Source organism: Nannobrachium achirus (genome assembly GCF_963921795.1).
Source record: "Nannobrachium achirus genome assembly, chromosome: 1".
In the NCBI taxonomy this organism is placed as follows: domain Eukaryota; kingdom Metazoa; phylum Chordata; class Actinopteri; order Myctophiformes; family Myctophidae; genus Nannobrachium; species Nannobrachium achirus.
The window spans coordinates 26753223-26776676 of NC_137810.1; the positions used below are offsets into that span (position 1 = coordinate 26753223).

Genomic DNA, 23454 nt, shown 5'->3' on the forward strand with positions numbered 1-23454 from the left:
CTTTGACCATGTTTATCCAGCAGACTGGCAAGATAATAATGTACACACATATTTCCAGTTGTCTGGTATCAAGAGTTTCATCCCTAACTCAGTGGTGAAATGTGCTTTAAGCTACAACCCAGGATGTATTTTTATGAATTTTGTTCTAGAGTAGTATAGACTAGAGTATTAACTATTCCAATGCGAAATGTCATGTATTGGGTAGGACAATGATAGCCTGGGGCCAGCCTATATACTAGAGTCTGGAGGTTATCCCATCCACAAGCATTGGAGGAGGTAACAAAAAAAAGATAGGGCGTGTGTTCTCAGTCATAGGGCGTGTGTGACTATTTTCTACGGACCCTATTTGTTAGACCTACAACCAATGAGTGCAGCGCAGCCTGCTATGCTTAACGGTTAAACAGTCAATTTTCATAATAATATGATCACATTGTCCTGGTCCTGGAAAGTGTTGTTTGACTATGGGGATGTGATTTTGTTAAACAGACTGCTGGTTTGGTGTCGCACGCTGTTTGTTTTCTTCCTTTCCTTTCCTCCTTCTCCTCCTTGCCTTGAGCTCTCTTGGAAATCAAAAGGCAGCGTCGTCAAACCAACCATTTTGTCAAGACAACACAAAGAATGCGCATCGCTCGTCGTCAACATCAGTGTTGTCAAATCAAATTCATGCGAGACACCCGGTCAGAGAGCAGTGGCAGACTTGAAACTACTACCGTGAAACTAGCTCTGTAGTGGTCTAACGCTATGGACCAGAGCTAAACGAAACTTCACAAAACTTGTGCTGCACGGGCGGAAAAGATGATTTGACGGCCAACTCCAAGATAATAGCCAAAGATATTATTATTCCAAGGTACTATATTAGTGTTGTTGTGGTGAAAGTTTTCCGTGAGGTGTTTCTCCAACCAGAATACAAGTGCTGTGCCCTGTCGCGAAACGAGAGCACAACGAGAAGAGAGAGAGACGATGCTGAGGAGGTAACCGGAACAATCGCCTAAAACACATTCGCCCCCAGTGTTTTATGTGTAGGAGTACATGAAGGATTTGATCGCGGTGGCGGGGGCGATCATATTTTGGGACGAGCAGCGCCTAGCTTCCAGACCATAGACCCCGCCCACTCTCAGAGTGGACTGTTTCTCTGGTCTGGAGCTGAGTACATGAATCGGCAGTGATCAGCCAAGATTTTCGGCTGATCCAATGAGCGCGGGGGGTGGGGGTGGGTCTAACGAATATCCAATCGGCGCCGCAGCCCGTTTTTTCAAGCGACATCATCATCAGAGCGTCATCATTAGAAGACGAGGTGCTCACGTGGGTGCTCACGAGGAGACCTAGTGATTGTTTTTTTTTTTAATCAAAGCGCTTCCCACCCCCCTCCCTTCCAGAAATCGCCCACAATAGGGCACAGTTTCACTGCATGAGCTGAGTCTGAGTCTGAGATCAGGCTAGCAAGTTTAACTATTTGTGATTGTGAGTAGTTGCATAGCTGTTGAACAGGTAATCTAGAAAGTAGCAGGTCTACAAACTCAATCCATTGCAATGCAACAGGTTGTGAGCTTTATCGGCTATTTTCACGGGAGATATTTGGTTTTAGAGGGAAAAAAGGATTTGACTCCCGGGGGACTCCGGTCAACTTAAGGATAGGGTTTCATCAGTGGTTGAACTGGAAGCTATATTAATGAATGGAAAGCAGTTGGTAGTACAGAATGTGCTAGCATATGCCATGCCCTTTGCTCAAATGAACCCCTGAGTGAGAGGCAAGTGTTTTATAGACCTCCGGGATGTGGGAATGGAGCCCAGGGTAATCTAACACAATATGACAGTATGCTAACGTCTAACACAGCCAATTAAAACCCATTTAGAACGGGTACACATTATAGTGTATCATTATTTTATGCTTTAACTATTGAAAAATAGCAGATATACAACCTTGTAGATCTGCTATTTTTTTAAAATTGTGAAAATTTGAATTTTGACCCGATTCTATAAGTGTCTTTTGAATCCTTCTAAGGTTTTTTGAGCAATCTGGCCAGCCATCGTCAAAGAAAAGGTCCTTTTCACTTAACTGGAACTCAGTTAGTCTGGTCTTGAGAGACTACTACTGTATGTCAGTGGTGCTCAAACTTTTTCATTTGAAGTACCCCCAAAACTATATTTATTTGGCCACGGACCCCCATCTCAAAATATTTAGTTCCAGGGACCACCCAGGAGCAAAATTTGAGTTATAAACATTCGCTTTAAAAATACATATACTGTATTCAAAGATTTGCACACATTTTCACGACTTTTTCCAAAAATAGCAGATCTGAGCTTGTATATCTGCAATTTTTCACTGGTTAAAGCATTCAATAATTAATCACACAGTCTGCTTCCTGACCCATCATCCTCATCCTTCGCTCCAGACCGGGAGTCTCTCCCTCCTACATTATGTCCCTCTATCATTGGCTCATTTCATTATGTCCTGTTACACAGTAAAATCCTCAGTGTACAAATAAAACAATTTGGTTGCATTCGTACATTCTCTGTGTGAAATTAACTGAGGATATTACAGTGTTATTGATTGTGATAACGGTGGGGACAGGACATAAATTGGGACGTTATGTTTACCATTACCATAAAGTTGTTTTAACAGCCTATATTGTCTAGTTTTCTAGTGTGAAGGACCTGTGGTAGAATATATAGCCGTGCTTTCTCCCTACTTGGCCATCAACCTGAGTGTTTAATGTACTTGGGATTAAAGTATTAATCTTCTGTCTTATAATGCAAAGTGTCTCAGACTTACTTTGGGCAGATACTGATTGATACAGAATTCCTTGACTTTTTACTGTTACCTTTGGCATTCTGGTATGAATAATTATGATAGTGTGACATCATAGAGTCAAGAGTGAACAACGTAATAATACCAATATAAGCCTCCTGCAGTAGTGAGGAGACTGGTGTGTTTACACATGGTAGATGGGGCGTGAGGGACATTGTTATGTGTGTGTCAGGGGGAAGAACCCAAGTGCAGACCACAGGAGGTTCTATTTGTTGAATTTATTCAATCACTCAAAAGGTTGGAAGCAGGATGGCAGTCCATTACAGGCAAACAGTTTCCAAACAGGTTTCTGAGACAGGACGCTAAGAATATACAGATGACAAGGACAGTAGAGCGCTAATTAAAGAAACACAAGGTAAGTTGAGGAGAGTGAGGTGAGGTGGGAGTGGGAGTGGCTGGAGGGGAGACAGAGAGACAGTTATGGCAAGAAAGGAGAGACGGAGACAGATGGTGACAGTATAGGACAAGTGTCGAACGATGCGTTGCATGACAAAAGTGACGTCTAAATGACAAAAATGTGTTGCGGCGTATCTCTGATTGGTTGGGAAGACTAAGTAAGCTCTGTTACCACGGAGATGCACAAGACATTCACTTCCATTACATTTTGTGGCTGTCAGCGATTTGGAGACAGTACTCAAAACTCAGAACGTCCTAAGACACTAAATTGACCTTAAGAGACAGGAAGAGAGAGAGATGTGGCAGGAAAGGTGAGACGGAGACAGATCGCAACAATAAGAAACAGAAAAAGAGAGACAGGTTTGGCAGGAAAGGAGAAACAGATGGTGACAGTAAGGAGACACAAAGAGAGAGACAAATGTGGCAGGAAGGGGGAGACAGAGACTGGTAGTGACAGTAGGAGACAGAAAAGGAGATGGAGTTCAAGGATGAAAGCTTGGATAAAGACAGGAGCGTAAAGCGATGGGGATGCTACTGTAGTTTGGAGACGAGAGAACTCGATTGAAAGAGATGGAAACGGGGAGACAACAATTCCAGGTTTCCTTTGAGCCGCTGATGAAAGGAGACAGGCTTGTTCTCCCTCGAAGGCTCTTGTTGACCTTGACAGAAGGTCGCGACCCCTGAGGTCACGACCCCTGAAAGAGGTGTGTAAACTGCAAGACAGGAGGCCCTCCTCCGGGACCTTTTAAAACAAGCGTCAACACAGAAGTGTATGCTATGAAACTGCAGCCGCTTGTGGTAGGGAAAGAAGAGACAGCAAATCGTTTCCCTATGGTAATTTCAGGTCGTAGCTAGTCCGGCCAGTGCCCTGGAAGGCCTTCCAGGGAAAGCAACTGGAGCTCAGACCTAACCTGGTTACCACCGATAGACCCCTCGATAACTCCTCTCTCCAACTAGCTTAGTCCCATAACTCATGAAAGGGAACTAGAAGGAAATAACGTGAGAGGATTGTTATTGAGGATAAGGTAGAGGTTGAGAGGGCTCCTCAAAGTCTATCGACCTTTAACCTGTCCTACTCTCTCAATCTAGATATATGCAAAGATGTAAAGTTTCTGTCGATCCAAAACAACTGAGTACCCTACACAGATACACTGGATGGCGGAAGGAACCCAGGACGCATCTCCTTGGACAAACGGCAATAATATATATATTTTACCCCGAATTTGATTATTATCCTTTAAATATGGTGACTGTCACCCCTTAATGTCTGTAGGAAAATTACTGTAAACCTTAGCTAAATTATCTTAGGTAATATGTTAACACCCTCAGAATGCAACCCTAAAGCCAGAGTCCAGAGATTGCGTATTCAATTCCTTCCACCATATGCAGTGTTAATATATATTCTCCTAATCCTTTTCAGCAACACGTATAATGAAATAAACCAAAGCACGATTCCCAATGCATTCACAACGTCAATGATCATGACATACTTCTAAAACATCAATTGCAAATATCCACCTATATGAGATGTGTGTGTATCAGTAAATGTACAGCCGTAGTGTGGGAGCCTTGCTTACCTCTCAGGGGCCGAACGCGATGCTGTTAGGGAACCCCTTAGATCTTGATATAGTTGTCAATTCAGAGAAAAGAAAGAAAAGGACTGGAGAGGAAGGTTTGGTAAAAAAGGCTTTTACACGCTTTTTATTTTATAAAGTTATAAAATGTTTTTGTCTTTTGAGAAAAGGAAAAAGGCCTTAAGGGCTTACAAGTAAAAGTTCAAAAATGAAAAAGTTTAAAAATCAAAAATGGATTACAAGGTTTAAAACATTAAAGTTATAAAAGTTACATTGCAGTAACTATGCTAAACATTTATCATAATATTAGAACATTGAGCAAAGCAGATTATAATAGTGGCTATGAGCCTTTTCTATCCTATGCATCTCAGAAAAATACTAAGTGTAAAAAGAATCTAAGTAAAATAAGAAGCTAAGAGTCACGGCCGAAGGGTACAAAAGGGTGGTCTAGCCTCATAAGACAGAAGGTCAGAGAGTAAGGGACTTTAATGCTACAAGTGAGCAGCCCTCGAGAAGACAACTAGAGGTAAGCAGCACCATCCATTTATACTCCTCGCCCGGAACCTTATCTGGGTCACCCGCCCACAAGATCATCTTGGCGGGAAACATATCACCATTAGCCGCCAAATGTTTGTCTCGTATGGCGCGGCCCGCCAAAAGCGTCTAACCACAATGGCTGTCTGCAATTTTTGCAACCGTTGCTATCTCGTGGCCTATTTACCTATGGAGGTGAGGAGTATGCGAGCGCAATACCACAGCCTACTTGACTTATGGATATGAAGAGGCGTAAAAGCGTACGTGGTCACGTACATTGTCGTTGGGGCCCCTCGCCTGTCGCCTGTCGCTTTGAGATTGTGGTCGGGCCCCTCGGCTCATTGTTCCTCTGTCACTGAGACTGTGGTCTAGCGCCCCTTCGCTTAGTACCTTTTTTATGGCTGACAGCGAGTTTCCACTCAGGCGCATCAGCCACAAAAAACGGCTGCATACGTTTAGTTTTCTGTGTCAACAACCCACAAAGTGCAATCAATACAGTTATGAGTGGAAAATAGGCTGACAAGACCAGAGCACAGCATGTACAGTATGTCCCCTGCATTCAACATCTTTAGTAAACTCAGAGATGACAGTTTGAAAGATAGCTTTTCAGCACTTTATATTTCCTTTTGAAAATAGCCGATCTCCAAGCTCATGCCATTTTTCGGCTGAGTCTTTTTAAAATAGCCGATCTACAAGCTTACGCCATTTTTCAATTCTGTCATTCCTGATGTCTATTCTATTTACATGGACAGTGATAACTTTAAAGGTCTTAACTGTTTCTCATTGTAAATCATATAAGAAAACCCTTTAACCTGTCAGTTCATCACCCTCTTCCTCACTTCATCTTTTATTGCAAAAAGATGCAGGCACAACCTTTAAGGATTAAAAACCCTATTTTTTTTCTTTTGATCGATTTTTTTAAATATATTTTATCCATTGTTGCATTGTTTTTTATATTTATTAGGCCCTGTAGTTACAATGGTCAACCTGGCACTGTATATCCAGATCGGGCCTCTTTTAACCGTGGCTGTTACCACGGTTACCGCTCCAAATACACAGTGCAAAGTTGAACACTCCGTGGGCCTATTTACTCATCTTACACTCTTACACTCTAACATTCTTATAACACTTAACTGGAGGCCTCTCTCCCCAGGGAATTGTACCCTGAAGATGCAAGCCTAAAATAATCATGGGGTGACCTGAATCGTCATTTTGGGACATAGTCAACACCCCCTCTGGCGATTCAAGGCACCCCTACCATACCCCACACAGGGAGCGTCCTATACAGATGTTCATGGGATCCGGCATACGCACGTATAACGGGGCATGGCAGGCGCGCATGTAGCATGTCAGACCCGAATGCAGCAAATCCAAAAATGAAGTTTGACACACCCGGGACGAACACGCCACACCCGCAGGCGTGTGGCAGGACCAAGGCGGGGTCTTCGGGGATCGCATATACAGCTTAAATTTCAGTACCCAAGAGTCAAACCATTAAGTGGGCCCGTGGTTAGTACAGGCCCAAAACGAATGACACCAGGACCTCCTCCGTTTCTTAGGGGCAAGAAGAAACAGAAGAGGTTCTGCGGTCAGTCGCTCAAGACATACCTTCCTACATCCCCCCCCTTTTTGGGAAATTGGACTACCTTCAGCAGGGCAGGACGCCTCTATTGATCCTTGGTCACACCACGCCACCGGTGAGCAGTTTAACGTCATGCCCAGGACCGTGGAATTTACCACGTCAACACAAGTACAAAGGGTCAAAAACACAGTCCACCTCCGGGAGTGTGCTAACCATCACCAATGAACATCATCATTAATCAAATAATCACAGAAAACCGTCACGAACCAGTACCTAAAAGAAATACCCACCCCTGTAAAAGAAAAGAGTTAAACAAACAACAAAGTTATACATACAACAAAGCACATATATATATATATATATATATATATATATATATATATATATATTTTTTTTTTTTTTTTTTTTTTTTTTTTTACACCTAATCCAGGAAAACTAGAGTCCACGCGTACGGGAAAGTCCGCGATCCGTGGAAAGTCTAGTGGGCAGGCCCACCCTCCACGGCATGGCCTATCCAATTAGGCCCGTGGGAATCATCTTCCCAAACGATAAACTCACGTACAACAATGTCCCAGTCCGGATGCCAGCACGACACCCACACCCATCCTTTGTCCATGCCCGTAAGCGGGGCCTCCATCATCATACAGTCACACCGAACTCTTCCAGCCCAGCGGTTGCGAGGGTCATGGAGCTCATCCCTCACGTGATCACTGACAGCCAGCAGGCTGGCTGCCATGTTACGACGTTCGCATAGGAGTTCCCCACCAGCGATGTTCCCTTTATACTGGGAGGTGTCCATTTTTCCCAGCCTCGCAAAGGCCACGAGTCCGTCCCTACAGAAGTCATACAGCTGACCCCGGGAAATGGGTACATGATCCACCTCGTAGAATTCTAAGCTCTCGTCCCAGTCCAGCCCCAGATAGCGTATACCGTTCATGTCGAGAGGTTCCATGTCTCTGTCCATAAAGGAAAACGGTTGTCCCAACGCACTCCTGGGGCGAGAGGAGCCCATGGTAGAGGCCCCCTCGCCACCCACCGAGACATAGTTTGTCACCGCACACTCCCTTGGACCGGGGCTTGAAACATTCGCCCGGCGATTGGGAGATTGAGGCCGCGGGAGAGGTGGGGAATGTAGGATCAGCTGATAATTGTTATAGCGCGGGCGCTTAGGAGGCGGCGCATGAGCGGAAGACGCCGAAGACCCTTCTCCATTGTCATCACCAGCGTCACTGTCCTTCCCCTTCCCCTTGGAGCCCATAGAACATAGAATCCCTGAAACGCTGTCCGTATTTGGGGGAAAAGGACGGTCGATCTGCTCGAAAGGGACCTCAATACGTAACACAGGTCCCCACTTGGACTCACGCATCTCCGACCTCCCCCTACATGTCGTCCATGCCCAATCCCACCGGGCCCCCTTGCTGACCGTGGAACCATGGGATTCGGTCTCATCGTCCTCAGACTCTCTCTCACCCCGAACTTCCAAGTCACAAGGATCCGGGGTTACGGATCTAGGGGGGGAAGAGGGACTAGGGGAGACGGGAGGTGTCCCTCCTACCGATACGTTGGCAGAGGGACTAGGAGAGACAGGAGGTGTCCCTCCTACCGACACGTTGGCAGATTCCGAGAAGGGAGAGTGGGGCTGAGTCAAGTCAATGATTGGGAATTCACACTGCGTCGACGCCTGCCTTTGAGTGGATGAGGACACCCCTTCACTTGGGCTGTCGGGGGGGTTCGGGGCCGGGGAGCGGCCCCTCCCAGAAGGACTCGAGCAGGCCAGCAAAGGACTCGGGACACGAGCAGGGGACGGGGGCGGTACGGGAGCAGAGGCCTCGGGGTCGTAGACTGGATAGGAGAGCGATGAGGGAAAGTAGGTTGGTGACGCGTGAGAAGGGGAGGGAGTTGTGGGCGAAAAGGAGGGAGATGGGGGCGGCATAGGTGCAGCCGGAGAGCGCCAAGGTGAAGCAGGAGGGCTGGATGGTCGTTGGAGGAGCGTGGGACCCCCCACAGGCAGAGCAGGGGGAGAACCAACCGATGCGGGAGCGGGCCCAGGGGTTCCTGGTCCACCCTGTCCGGGTGGGTTGGCGGTAGGGACCTCCGAAGAGGGTCGGCCTTGACCCCCTCCCACCACCCCACTCGGACCCCCAGACTCATGAACACCATTGCAGGTGACCAGGTGTCGGAAGTTCAGTGTGTTGGAACACCGAGGTCGCGGACCCTCTAGCCTGGGCATCCCCCGGGCAGGTGGAAAAGCTGGCCCCCTCATGCTGCGAGGCCACTGGTAAGGGCGTGGAGTCTCAGGTCTCTGCGGCACCCACGCATGTTCAGCCCCCTGTGCCATCCACCTCGTCGCGGTCCCCCTCATGGGATGTCCCCGTGTCCCGAAGCCATGGTAGTGGATAGGGACCTGCAAGGTCATCTCACCCAGCAGTTCCCAGGTGCCGGAGGAAGGACCCTGGTGTCTCAACGGGAAGTCCCTCATTTGTTCTGGATACATGAACCGAGAGCGTCCTCCAACACCCCCTCTCCTGGCTCGGCTGCGGGGCAAGCGCTCCATGGTCTATCCACTCTTGTATACACGAGACAATGGAGGTTAATAAGACTACTACCGCAAAAAATGCGGACATCAGGAAGTAATGCGTACAAAATAAGTTGAACCCCAAAAAGAAACAAAAACCCCACCCCCCCCCATTAAAAGTGAATACAGCACATACTGGTTCGTGACTTCAACAGTAAGTAAGCAAGCGTTGCCTTTAAAATATAGGCATTCAGCGCACGCGAAAAAGCTTACTACTATTATTATTACATAACAATAGTAGTAAATTCCACGGAAAATCTTATTTCTTCCGATCACGGCCCCGACAATTTAAACAGGGGAGCATGAACATGTTTGGTTTTGCGATTCCTTCTACCACATTTTGCTCACGTCTAAAACGCTGTCGGCCTTCGGTTAGCCAGATAAAAGCTCCAACAAGGTAGAAGCTTGGTCTTGAATAGGGAAAGAAGGCTTCGAATACCCGTAGCAGCATGATCCCGCACGTAAAAACCGTGAGGGACCTCACGAAGGCCCTGAGGGTGCGCTTGGCCTTGGTTCTTGTCTCCCTAATCAGGAAGATCCACAACAAGACCAATGCGAAAGCCATAACGCCACAATCAGACAACGTAGCGCCGATCAAATAAGGGCCAGAGAGGTGGTGGTACTTTCCGAGACAATACAATTTCACCCCGGAACCAATTATACCCATAAAACTGCTCCCAGTGGTCACCGAGGTGAAAGCGTTGTTACCGATGTCCATACTGGACAAATAGATAGGCAGGATCCAGCTAGAGAGGTTCCATAATCCCTGGTAGCCCCTGTACAGGTTCAGACACGTGTACATGAGTCCCAGGATTGCTCCACGAATTAGAGGGTAGCCTTGTCTCTGGGTCAGCCACAGCATCATGATCGTGGAGGACACAAATTGGCTTATTGCTGCACCCGTTGGAGGGTCTGTCAAAGCAGAACCCCAAGGCGTGCTGTAGCTATTGTTCCCCCGGCTCATGTTGCCGGGGGCTTTACTAGAGTCCGTATAATATGTCATTACAAACAACAGGAGCCTCGAAAAGCGGGACAAATAAGTCAAGTTTCAAGAAAAAGTATTTGAATGCACCTTAGAGTTCACGCAGTCCCCATGGTGACAAATCTCGACCCCGTAGGAGAGGCAACTCTAAGGTGACTCAAAGAGGATGTGGACCGACACGTCTATCAAACCATTTTCGCGAGTCTTAAGTGTGAGGAGGGCAACCTCCCCTGGGTAAGACGCAGGGCGTACAACCAAATCAGTAGGCTCAATCCCGCCCCGAAACTGCAAAAAATGACCGAGGAGAGTCGCGTCACTAATTATCGCCGTGGCCAAAGCGGCTCTCCTTGATACCCCTTCTTCGACAGGGAGGTATACCCCGGAAAAACGCCAAACGCCTCGGTCCACAAGGTCTCGAAATGCTGTTACTTCAACAGATCGATCCTGCATAGCGATCCTGCGAAAAAATAGTGTCAGAAATAAAACAAAGCTTCCTATATAAGCATTAGCGGGAACATTCCCATGTAATTTGTTTATATCACAATTATTGTCCCGCGCAAAGGGCTAGTGAGGTAGAGGTAATATAAAGTGCTTAAGATGTCCTCTCTGGAGAAATTGCGTTCCCCCAGGGATAGAACACATGCCACTCGGGGGAAGGCGATTTCAAGGAGATCGATACTATAATTTCGATGCGCCCGTCCACGCGTTCCCACAGACTGATAATTGCGACCTCCCCTGGGTAGCAGTCCAATTTTACTGCTAAGTCAATCGGCCCGCCACTGGTTCTAAATTTTAGGAAGCTGTTGAAGAGGCCCTCGTTATTAGTCAAGGCCGTGGCATAGGAGTCCCTCCTCGGTGCCAACTCTTTGAGCGGGAGAGGTACCCCGTAAAATTGCCAGACGCCCAAATTTGAGAAGTTCTTTATAAGCAGCTACTTTCGCTATTTCGGTAGGGTCACAAAACGGAGTTACCTCGTCAGTCTGAATGGAGTCACACGGAAAATTCGGTTCAGGAGTCAAGCGAAGTACAACGCCGCCACTCAGGATTGGTTCAAAAAGAGGTTTGATGGGTTGAAAGGTCATGGAGTCCGCTTAGAGAAGGGGTAAAAATAAGAGCTCGCGAGCAACACCATCAGTGGGGAGCAGAAAAACGCGGCGACCAATGGAGGTCAGGTATGGAACTTTTTTTGGAAAATGGTAGCTAGTGTTGCAGGAGACGTCAAGCCCCCCACGTGTTACCAGGAGGGGTTCGTGAGGAGTAAGGGCTCGGGTTCAGACGGCACGTGTATATATCAGGCACTTCCGTCAGTTAGAGGCCCCACCCCCTCTGGGCGGCAAGGCACGCAGTGTGATGAGCCCTCCACTGTCACCGCCCCCAATACTCCCCGACTTCCTCCCAGGAACACACCTACTACTCAGACAGAACACACACAATTGCATCAAACCAACGAGACACAGTTTCAATATTTTAAAACAGATTATCAGGCATACACCGTGTTTGGATTATTCGGAAAAAATGGATCTCTGAATTTTGAAGAGATAGGTTACGTCATTAAGTCTGTCCAGCGGGATCCTCACTGGGGAGGACCGGCCCGGCATCCTGATCCTTCCCCTCTTTCGCCCCTGTAGAGGGAAAGAAGAGGAGGATGAGGGGGGGCCCCAATGTACTATAGCTATGTTTGAGCATTTATGCTCGAGCCCCCTTTGGCTAGGATCCTCCACCTATTTTTCTTGCCTTTTTTCTCGAACTTTGAAGGTGGGGGTTCAATGGGGCTCCCTTCCACATTTACCGAGGCCGTCACGACCCTGGAGAGATGGTCGCGCAGTAGGGCAAGCTTGATATTCAGATTAAGGGTGGCACCGGGCCTAGCCTGTGGACCCGTCAGGGAGGCAAGAAGAGTAACCTCGTTCACCTGACACTCGTGCGTTCCCCCCCGGCTGGAAGAGAATGCGGTGACCCAATCGAATTCCTTACCCCTAGGACGCCTGCCAGTCAGCTTGAGCTCGCGCTTATCGAACGAACCACCCAGCATTTGCAGCAACACGTCTTGGAGTTCAATGGTCAGAGATCGTTTGTGGTCCACCAGGGGAAAAAGTTTCTTGCGTGCCGCATCTGGGTGCAACACCACAGTGGTCTCACCCTTGACACCCAACACTCGGCTCGGGCGGAGGGATATCGGACCGCTGCTGGGGAACTGATCGGTAATCATTTTCTGTAGTGGGGAGCAAGTGTGAGTTAGGTCAGGTGTGGAAGTATACATACCGAAAGTCTTTGGCTTCGGCTTTCCTCCGAGTTTAAACCATTTGGAAGTATTTTTACCCCTTTTCCTGTATCCCAATTTCACAGATTCAGGGGGGTGTAAGTCACCACCTCCACTCAGTAACGACAGACCCGAAGCCAGGCCTATCTTAACAGCATCAGGGCAGGGGAGTATCTGATCCACAGTGACCGAGCACTCACACTTGCCTTTAAACCCCAATGGATGGTCAAGTCTGGCCAGCAACATCCTAAGACTGAATCGTGTGACGCACTCGCTGCAGAAGAGCAGTCGGCAGGCAGGCACCCCCTCCCGGGCATAGTTCCCAGGGTTTTGAGCAAGGGGGGGCAGGGCTGGCAGTTCGGGACGTAAGGCCGCCTGACCTGTCCAGATGCAATTCCCGACGTGGGCTTCGCACCTGGCGCAACAGCCCAATCTGTAACGGCGCCACATTAATTTGTTAGTTCTTTCCCAACAATCCAAAATTGAGCCCTGCTGGGCGCAGGAGAGGTTCTTGAGGCTTTCGCCTACCCAAATCTTGTCCCCTGAGCAGCTAAGGACCCACACGGCCTTGGAGGTATGTATGTAGGGGTCGCAAGGGTCAACATGTGCAATGGGAGCTACAGGGTAAGGAGACGCCATATTGCAGTATACTGTTTCCTCTATCTTGCAGTATACAGGTTCCTCCATTTTATAGAATCTTTCTAATCTGTCTAGGGTGGACTGGGGACTGGGCCAAATGATTTTAGGTGAACTACGTTACCTTCCTGATTTCAGAACCTCGTCTACGTCTTCAATCCGGGTCTTCAAATTCTTTTCTGTTTCGGGTGTACTTTCTTCCTGGTTACCCACACTCGATTCCCTAGGGAGCAATGTGGGGCACGCGTCAGTTTGGTTCTGGTCATTTTTCGCTGGGTTTCTTTGCTTAAAGTGGCCTTTCAGAAATAGGTTCAATCGGAACAAATCCAGGGGTTCGTCCCAGTCCTTAAGGGTTCTATTAAAGATCCACCACTTTACTGTGGCGACGGCCTTCTTTGCAATATTAATGGTGGGTGAGTCAGGGAGTAGCCATATCTCTTGCACAGGGCAGCCAGCGAATACCTCCTTCACCCATCGATTTTTGAAGTGGATACTGGGTAGGTGCATAATTTTGGTCTCTGGCCACCTGCACATATGATCACTGAGATGGCTCGCTGCACCCCTGCCGTGGGCACGCTGTAAGGGATACACACGTTTATAACTTGAACCATGGTCAGCTATTATGAGGAAATATCTATTTCCTAGTCTCGTCCTAATTGGAAGCGGCCCAGTTATGGCGGCGCTGAACGTAACCCCGGGAGGGTCACCTACTGGGACAGCTCCCTCATTTTCGTTGACCATTGCACATTGTTGACACCTGGACCTCACCTGTGTTGTGTGCATTCTAAGGTTAGACACTTGGATTTGATTCTCCAACAGATACCTGTGAATTTTCTCAAATCCCGTATGACCTAGACCTTCGTGTACCTGGGCAACCACTCGATAGGCTTGATCGGTGGGTACCTGGGTTAGTGCATCAGGTCCCATCCATTCTGGCGGGAATGTCAGGGACAGTTTAGCCATTTTAGGCCCGGCTTGGCCCAATGCATCAACTTCTCCATTACCATTGTAGCCAGAGTCCCTAGTTTTAGGGACTCTGGGATCTTTTATGTGTTCCCATTCTACGTGCATTGTTTCACATCTTTCTGCAATCCGCTCCCACGGAATAACTTGAGCCAATTTCTTATCTATGTCAGACAGTTCTCTTTTCTTCCCCTTCCTTGATAGTTGTACACCAACGTCATGACAATACTTGTTCTCAGTTATTACCTTGATACTAGAGATATTTCTCTCTGCTGCAACTGAAAGTCCTTCCGAGATAGCAGTCACTTCTGCTTGCTGTGCGGATCCAGGCCAGCGGCCTTTTCGTTTCACTAGTACATGCCTTTCCTTGTTCTCAATTGTGAAGGCCCAAACGGCTTTCTTATCCTTCTCCAGGAGAAGACCTTTTGTGAACAGTTTGATTTCTGGTTTGGGATACATTTTTTCAGGAAGGCTGCATTCTTGTGCAGTCCGATTAGTTCCTTGGGTTTTCGTTCGGAACTCAACTAGGGGATCACAAATCATTGATTTCCATCTTGCCCATTGGGGCATTATGGCATTTGTATCTGCCATGGCCTGTTTGGTGGCTTCTATTATGCAAATGTCTGGGGAGTAAAATATCACACTCTTATCTTCGGCCGCTCTTCTAAGTTTATAACGCCATCTTAATGCTAGGGACAGGTATTTTTCTCCCCTTGTATATCTAGCCTCTTTTGGTGACCAAGTCTTTGACAGGAACATACAGGGATGTTTTGAGTTCAAATTGCGTGCCTCTATTCCTCCGCCATTCTCTCCTACTTCTAAATGGGCTTCTAAGGGGAGCTTCATATTTCGTTCTTCCAAATATTGAGCTTTATTCAGTACGTGATTTCTCATTGTTTTAAAAATGGTCTTGTCTTCTTCTTTTAGTTGAAGACTAGTGGGTTCTTTCCTCTTCTTAGTCCTTAGCATCTTAAGTAGAGGAACTGCAAATTCACTAAACAGTGGAACATGGGCTTTCACAGGCTCGCATATTGCCACGAATCGGTCCAGGTCTTCAATTTTCTCGGGTTCTGGGAAGCTTTCTATTTGTTGTTTATGAGTCTCGGAAATCATTCCTCCTTTAGGTGTTTTTCTAAGTCCAAGGGCGGCCAGCGCCTTGTGGACAATCGTAGTAAGTTTACTTCGCCAACCTCTGTATAATAGTAATAATGTTGTTAGTAATAATAATAATAATAATAATCTCATTTGAATATCAATTTCCCATCTCATCAGGTTAGCCGGGCTGGTCTTCTCCATCTCTCCAAAATTGATTCGATTCGCATCAGTAGTATTCACTGCGTTGCCGTCGGCCATTATTTATGATAACTTCTTATTTTTAGTTTTCAGTTATTCTCTGGTATATACGTTTCTTACTGTATATATATCCGTCTATTTATTTATTTTTATTCTAATTTGATTTATCTTGTTACTGGCTAGTATATTCACAGGGATACTTCCTATGGTACCTAAAACTGTCCTCTGTTTTAGGTTCAAACTACTCGGGCTCTGCCGTTTGTTGGGCAGCAGTATATATATTTTATTTATCTTTTGTTTTTATTTATTTATTTATTTTTTATTTTTTATTTTTTATTTTCCTTTTTTTAATATATTTATCCAACAAAGCCAACAGCCATATGGCGGCTTTACAATCAGTAGTACTGGTCTATCCGCATACAAACTTTCCCTATCAACAGTATGGTGGGTTTACAACAGTTCGCCACGCATACAGACTTTCCCTATCAACAGTATGGTGGATTTACAACCAGTAGTCTGATACCCCGCACATATGAGGACTACTGCCGGCCTTGCGATTACACGGTAGAATCGGCGAAGGAATCCCACCCTGTTCCTTTGGGTGAGTGGACTTCGCGACAATTCAACAAAACACAGCGATTCAACAATAAACGACAGGTTCGATAATGAATGACAATTCAACCAAACACAGCGATTCAATAATAAGCAGCAATTCAATCATGAACAGTAGTTTCAATAGTAAACAGCAAAGACACCCTACTCTGTTGGTGGGGTTTGCAATAATATAAACTCAATGAATAGCAAAGGATACCCACTTTGTTAATGGGCTTTGCAAAAACAGCAAAAGGAACCCCACCGCTGTACCTATGGGTGGGTGGGCTTCTGCAAAATTATAAATGCTCCCCTCGGAGCGACCCCGAGAGGAAACAGGTGAGTGCCTTTTTTCGATCCCGGTTCCTCGGTCTCGTCGCGTCGGAGGGATCAATTCTAACTGGACCTTCACCTAGTTCCAGGATACTCTATCGGATACAGCTGGTGGGGGGACGGGAGAGACCCGTGGAACATCATTCACAGGGTCGTACTACGTCTCCGGGCCAGCGACCTATTTTTTGGGCCGCTGTTTTTAGAACAAGAAGGGTGAGGCTATCACTTTTCCTATTCCAACAACCTAGGTACCTGACAACCTAGGGTGGTAGTACGTTTAATCTTCACTACACACAAACAAAACAAGTTCCTTTAGCTTTGCCTGTGAGCTTATCGGCCCAACCAACCAAGCTTTGATACCCTTAGAAGGCTTTTACCCCTTTTTAAAACAGACCGCTTTTCTTCCCTCTTTACTAAGGCGCTATCCTCTCCACTGAGAGGAGCTACAAAGTTTTTATGGGAGTCCAATTATAGCCTCAGTCTGCAGGTACCAGTTTGGTTGGGTCGACCAAGAGAGGGCTGCAAGCGTGAGAGCTCCAAAAATGGCCCCGTCGGTTCTCCGCGGGCGATGTGACACATCAATGCAGGGTGCAGCCCTGTCCTGGCAATTTTCAACGTCTACCTCAGCTTGATTTCGCTGGTTTGAGCAAAGACACTTTTTCTCAGTTTAGTGGGTTTTTGTAGTTTAACTGGAGAAGGCTAAGCAGATCCTACTCTTTATACCATCAGACCTTGTTTGACCTTGACCAGCCCCACGTTGGGCGCCATGTTGACCTTGACAGAAGGTCGCGACCCCTGAGGTCACGACCCCTGAAAGAGGTGTGTAAACTGCAAGACAGGAGGCCCTCCTCCGGGACCTTTTAAAACAAGCGTCAACACAGAAGTGTATGCTATGAAACTGCAGCCGCTTGTGGTAGGGAAAGAAGAGACAGCAAATCGTTTCCCTATGGTAATTTCAGGTCGTAGCTAGTCCGGCCAGTGCCCTGGAAGGCCTTCCAGGGAAAGCAACTGGAGCTCAGACCTAACCTGGTTACCACCGATAGACCCCTCGATAACTCCTCTCTCCAACTAGCTTAGTCCCATAACTCATGAAAGGGAACTAGAAGGAAATAACGTGAGAGGATTGTTATTGAGGATAAGGTAGAGGTTGAGAGGGCTCCTCAAAGTCTATCGACCTTTAACCTGTCCTACTCTCTCAATCTAGATATATGCAAAGATGTAAAGTTTCTGTCGATCCAAAACAACTGAGTACCCTACACAGATACACTGGATGGCGGAAGGAACCCAGGACGCATCTCCTTGGACAAACGGCAATAATATATATATTTTACCCCGAATTTGATTATTATCCTTTAAATATGGTGACTGTCACCCCTTAATGTCTGTAGGAAAATTACTGTAAACCTTAGCTAAATTATCTTAGGTAATATGTTAACACCCTCAGAATGCAACCCTAAAGCCAGAGTCCAGAGATTGCGTATTCAATTCCTTCCACCATATGCAGTGTTAATATATATTCTCCTAATCCTTTTCAGCAACACGTATAATGAAATAAACCAAAGCACGATTCCCAATGCATTCACAACGTCAATGATCATGACATACTTCTAAAACATCAATTGCAAATATCCACCTATATGAGATGTGTGTGTATCAGTAAATGTACAGCCGTAGTGTGGGAGCCTTGCTTACCTCTCAGGGGCCGAACGCGATGCTGTTAGGGAACCCCTTAGATCTTGATATAGTTGTCAATTCAGAGAAAAGAAAGAAAAGGACTGGAGAGGAAGGTTTGGTAAAAAAGGCTTTTACACGCTTTTTATTTTATAAAGTTATAAAATGTTTTTGTCTTTTGAGAAAAGGAAAAAGGCCTTAAGGGCTTACAAGTAAAAGTTCAAAAATGAAAAAGTTTAAAAATCAAAAATGGATTACAAGGTTTAAAACATTAAAGTTATAAAAGTTACATTGCAGTAACTATGCTAAACATTTATCATAATATTAGAACATTGAGCAAAGCAGATTATAATAGTGGCTATGAGCCTTTTCTATCCTATGCATCTCAGAAAAATACTAAGTGTAAAAAGAATCTAAGTAAAATAAGAAGCTAAGAGTCACGGCCGAAGGGTACAAAAGGGTGGTCTAGCCTCATAAGACAGAAGGTCAGAGAGTAAGGGACTTTAATGCTACAAGTGAGCAGCCCTCGAGAAGACAACTAGAGGTAAGCAGCACCATCCATTTATACTCCTCGCCCGGAACCTTATCTGGGTCACCCGCCCACAAGATCATCTTGGCGGGAAACATATCACCATTAGCCGCCAAATGTTTGTCTCGTATGGCGCGGCCCGCCAAAAGCGTCTAACCACAATGGCTGTCTGCAATTTTTGCAACCGTTGCTATCTCGTGGCCTATTTACCTATGGAGGTGAGGAGTATGCGAGCGCAATACCACAGCCTACTTGACTTATGGATATGAAGAGGCGTAAAAGCGTACGTGGTCACGTACATTGTCGTTGGGGCCCCTCGCCTGTCGCCTGTCGCTTTGAGATTGTGGTCGGGCCCCTCGGCTCATTGTTCCTCTGTCACTGAGACTGTGGTCTAGCGCCCCTTCGCTTAGTACCTTTTTTATGGCTGACAGCGAGTTTCCACTCAGGCGCATCAGCCACAAAAAACGGCTGCATACGTTTAGTTTTCTGTGTCAACAACCCACAAAGTGCAATCAATACAGTTATGAGTGGAAAATAGGCTGACAAGACCAGAGCACAGCATGTACAGTATGTCCCCTGCATTCAACATCTTTAGTAAACTCAGAGATGACAGTTTGAAAGATAGCTTTTCAGCACTTTATATTTCCTTTTGAAAATAGCCGATCTCCAAGCTCATGCCATTTTTCGGCTGAGTCTTTTTAAAATAGCCGATCTACAAGCTTACGCCATTTTTCAATTCTGTCATTCCTGATGTCTATTCTATTTACATGGACAGTGATAACTTTAAAGGTCTTAACTGTTTCTCATTGTAAATCATATAAGAAAACCCTTTAACCTGTCAGTTCATCACCCTCTTCCTCACTTCATCTTTTATTGCAAAAAGATGCAGGCACAACCTTTAAGGATTAAAAACCCTATTTTTTTTTCTTTTGATCGATTTTTTTAAATATATTTTATCCATTGTTGCATTGTTTTTTATATTTATTAGGCCCTGTAGTTACAATGGTCAACCTGGCACTGTATATCCAGATCGGGCCTCTTTTAACCGTGGCTGTTACCACGGTTACCGCTCCAAATACACAGTGCAAAGTTGAACACTCCGTGGGCCTATTTACTCATCTTACACTCTTACACTCTAACATTCTTATAACACTTAACTGGAGGCCTCTCTCCCCAGGGAATTGTACCCTGAAGATGCAAGCCTAAAATAATCATGGGGTGACCTGAATCGTCATTTTGGGACATAGTCAACACTCTGCTCAAAGGGTGAGCCCATGTTATTATGAAGGTGTCAGGTTAAGGTGGCCTTGACAGGGCATCAGCACCCCTGAAGAGTCCCCATTACCCACACTGTGAGGCACTGTATCACACGTTCGTTTGAGCACTATGTTAACTCTAACCACTTCCTAGTGCCCCTATTCCGCGCATGCCATAATAGGCGAACATTACTAGGTGAAAATAGAGTCTATTATGGTGCTTGGGAAACAGTGAAATAGACTATCTAAAATCTCACAACGTGTTGCGTCACGGTGTCGATCGGCAAACAGATTTGTTGTAGAGGGAAAAAAGTAATGTGATAATAGGAGGAGAAGCATGTTTGTCCCTCCTTTGCCCTGCCTGCCTTACCTCACGGCTGCAATGGACCAAAGTCCGCAATGTGACTTTTTTGCCCTTCTGATGTTGTTGTTTTTTATGTACATATATTGTATTATTAATGTCAAATGAAATCCTTCATCCATTCATCCCCCTGCAGTGCGTACATCAACAAGGCGAGTGACGCTTCCGAGCAGGTGACGCTGATCGAGTCAGAGCTCCACTCCCCCGAGGGCCTGGCCGTCGACTGGGTCCACAAAAACATCTATTGGACCGATTCTGGCGACAAGAGCATCTCCGTCGCCACAGTAGACGGCAGGAAGAGGAAAGTGCTGATCGCCACTGAGCTGAGCGAGCCGAGAGCCATCGCCGTGGACCCACGCCATGGGTGAGGAGAGGACAGAGGGTAGAAGGCCAAAAGAGGGAGGGATGTAGGGAGGACATCAAGACGGAGCAACAGTGTTGAGCGCACAAAACCGTTCATTTCAGTGAACAAATCGTTTCGTTCACGTTCACAGCAATGATTCGTTCAAATGATTCGTTCACCTTCACTGTTCAGTATCGTGATTGTCCCGTGAAAAACACTATCACGGGAGCTGTTTTATTATGTCGCACGTACAGCCTGCCCTCCCATCCTGTGTGCCGGGGGTATGAACAAAAGTGTGAACGTAACAGTTTAAGGAAATGAACGAATCGTTCATGACTCATATCATTCTTGTGACTCATGAACGACACATCACTATTACGTAGCTACACACATAAGTCTAGTACTAGAAGTGTGCGTCTAAAAGGATAAAACTAATTCTATTTTGGGAACATTATTGGTTACTGCTTTCTCTGTTTCTGGTGTCTCCTATTCCCCCAGGGACTGTTCACGATATTTTGAAATTTGAAGGTAGATGAGCATGAAATACATACAAATATAACCAAGGCAGTGCAGGTTCCACTGATACACAGACACGCATGCGCGCGCACACGCACACACACACACACACACACACACACACACACACACACACACACACACACACACACACACACACACACACACACACACACACACACACACACACACACAATTCAAAGGGCTTTATTGGCATGAGAAAACATACGTTTACATTGCCACACACACACACACACACACACACACACACACACACACACACACACGTAAAGGAAACGTTCTGTTGTTCTCTTGTTCTGGGAGAGATGAAGTCAGAGCGAGATAGAAAGAAAGAGATACACTGTATATTGAGGGAGAGAGAGAGCATTGAGATATGCTATAAATGGAACTGGACAAACGCCAATTTGAAACAAGGTTTGTGCAGTCGCTTTAATATTCAAGCTAATTCTGCTGTTTGTGTTCTGTTACGGACCAAAGGGTCTAGGGGCGAATGGCCTGTGACATTATTCACTAGTACACCCGGTTTGCAAAAATATAGATGTTTTTATTTACAAAAGGTAAGTATAAAAGTGAGATCGTACAAAATGTTTCTCTTTTCGTTAACAATATAAAATAGCAGGAAAATATGTGAAATACTCTCCTCATTCTATGTACTGATAACTAGATGTTAAGAGTTGATTAAAGAGTAAACACTCCGAAAAGTGGATAAGAGGCGGTAGGCCGCAGCCTGGCTCTGCGATACACTAATAAGCAAACGACACATAACAAAATAAATGGTCTAAACACCACATAACAGAACAAAAATAGGCCAATAATAAAGAAGGACACTTAAACCACAACTTAACCAAAGGCAGCCGTTCCGACAGGCTCAAATCAGGTTACAAACAAAACAAAAAACAAACTGTTGGTTCAGCGGGGAGAATGCAGCTGGTATGTGCTAACTCATCGGCTGTTCGCTTCACAGTGGCTTTTATTGCGACATCCCCACGTCATCCCGCTGCTCCGTGACTGGGCTGGACGGGCCCCCACCGCCAGCCCACTCTCCGACTGCATTGGGATGTTAATTACAGAACGAATAATAATAGTAACGATGATCGCCGCGGCGGTCATCACATGTTCTAACTGTTTTGTAACTCCCCCTAGGTTCATATACTGGTCAGACTGGGGAGGCCAGGCCAAGATAGAGAAGGCAGGGATGAATGGAGTGGACCGACAAATTCTGGTGTCAGAACGCATCGAGTGGCCCAACGGAATCACCCTGGGTAAGACGCTTAAGGCTAATTCATACTTCATTTCACGACCCTATAGTTTGACAAAAGGGTTCTCTCAAACAGGCGCGGTTCTAGCCCTGAGCAGCAGGGGGTGCTACAGGGAGCTTTTGTTCCACGTGCATTCCACGCGCATGCACGAATTATGCGCGCGCGCTAACGCGCGCGACCGCAGTTTTATTAATTTATTTTTTAAGTTTTGCAGTCATTTTGCCCTATTCACCAGCAGTCTCCCAGTCCCCAACCACCCCTTAGGTTAAGCAAAACAAGCCAAAAACAACAGTTTAAGTCCTGTTGTATAGTTGGGACTGAACGAATTGAATGTAAAGGAGTAGTAGGCTGTAAACATACAGCTTCATCTTGCATAAGGGAATTAATTATATTGGACTAATAATCGCGCAGGCTCAGGCTGTGTGTTTGCACGCATACTGCATGGTTTCATTTTATAGACTTCATAGAATTATAGACTACTCACTGTATGGTCGAGTGGTCACTGGTCACGATAGTGCGTCCAATCCATGCATCTCTTTGGGAAAGTTGTAAAGGCTTTGGTGGTGATCTTGTACAGTTTCCATAACATCTCCTCATAAAGAACTTCAATCGAGTGTATGTTTGTTTTATATGGGTTGTTAGTTGTCCTGCGTGCCTTCCATAATTCCCATGGTCCATGGGTTAATAGACTGCTGTCTTCTCTCTCTCCCCAACGCCCCCGTTCGCAAATGAATGTGTAGGCTAAACTGTTCTGATAATACAACTTGTTTGGCTGTCCATTCATGATGTATAACTTAAACAGCGCGCTTGTCGTAGGCTATTCCAACCCAATGCAGCTCACAGAAGCACAACATAACAAACCGACAACTAGGGCCAACCCAGCAACAACTATCGTTTCCTGTCTTACTTTCACAATAAAGTGTCTCCCGCTTACCTCCCATTGCAGCTTATTTCACGCAGGTTATTATCA

At 46.1% G+C, this 23454-nt stretch overlaps 1 protein-coding gene across 1 annotated transcript in view; it reads left to right on the plus strand.

Annotated features, from left to right (window-relative positions):
* The window catches only part of lrp8 (low density lipoprotein receptor-related protein 8, apolipoprotein e receptor), a gene marked incomplete at both ends in the record, with an annotated part of 260613 nt that overhangs the window by 207976 nt on the left and 29183 nt on the right, over positions 1–23454 (plus strand). The window contains 2 exons of the mRNA XM_080727866.1: positions 20482–20709; positions 22369–22487. Coding sequence (XP_080583992.1) covers positions 20482–20709; positions 22369–22487 — 347 coding nt within the window. The remainder of the gene's footprint in view (positions 1–20481; positions 20710–22368; positions 22488–23454) is intronic.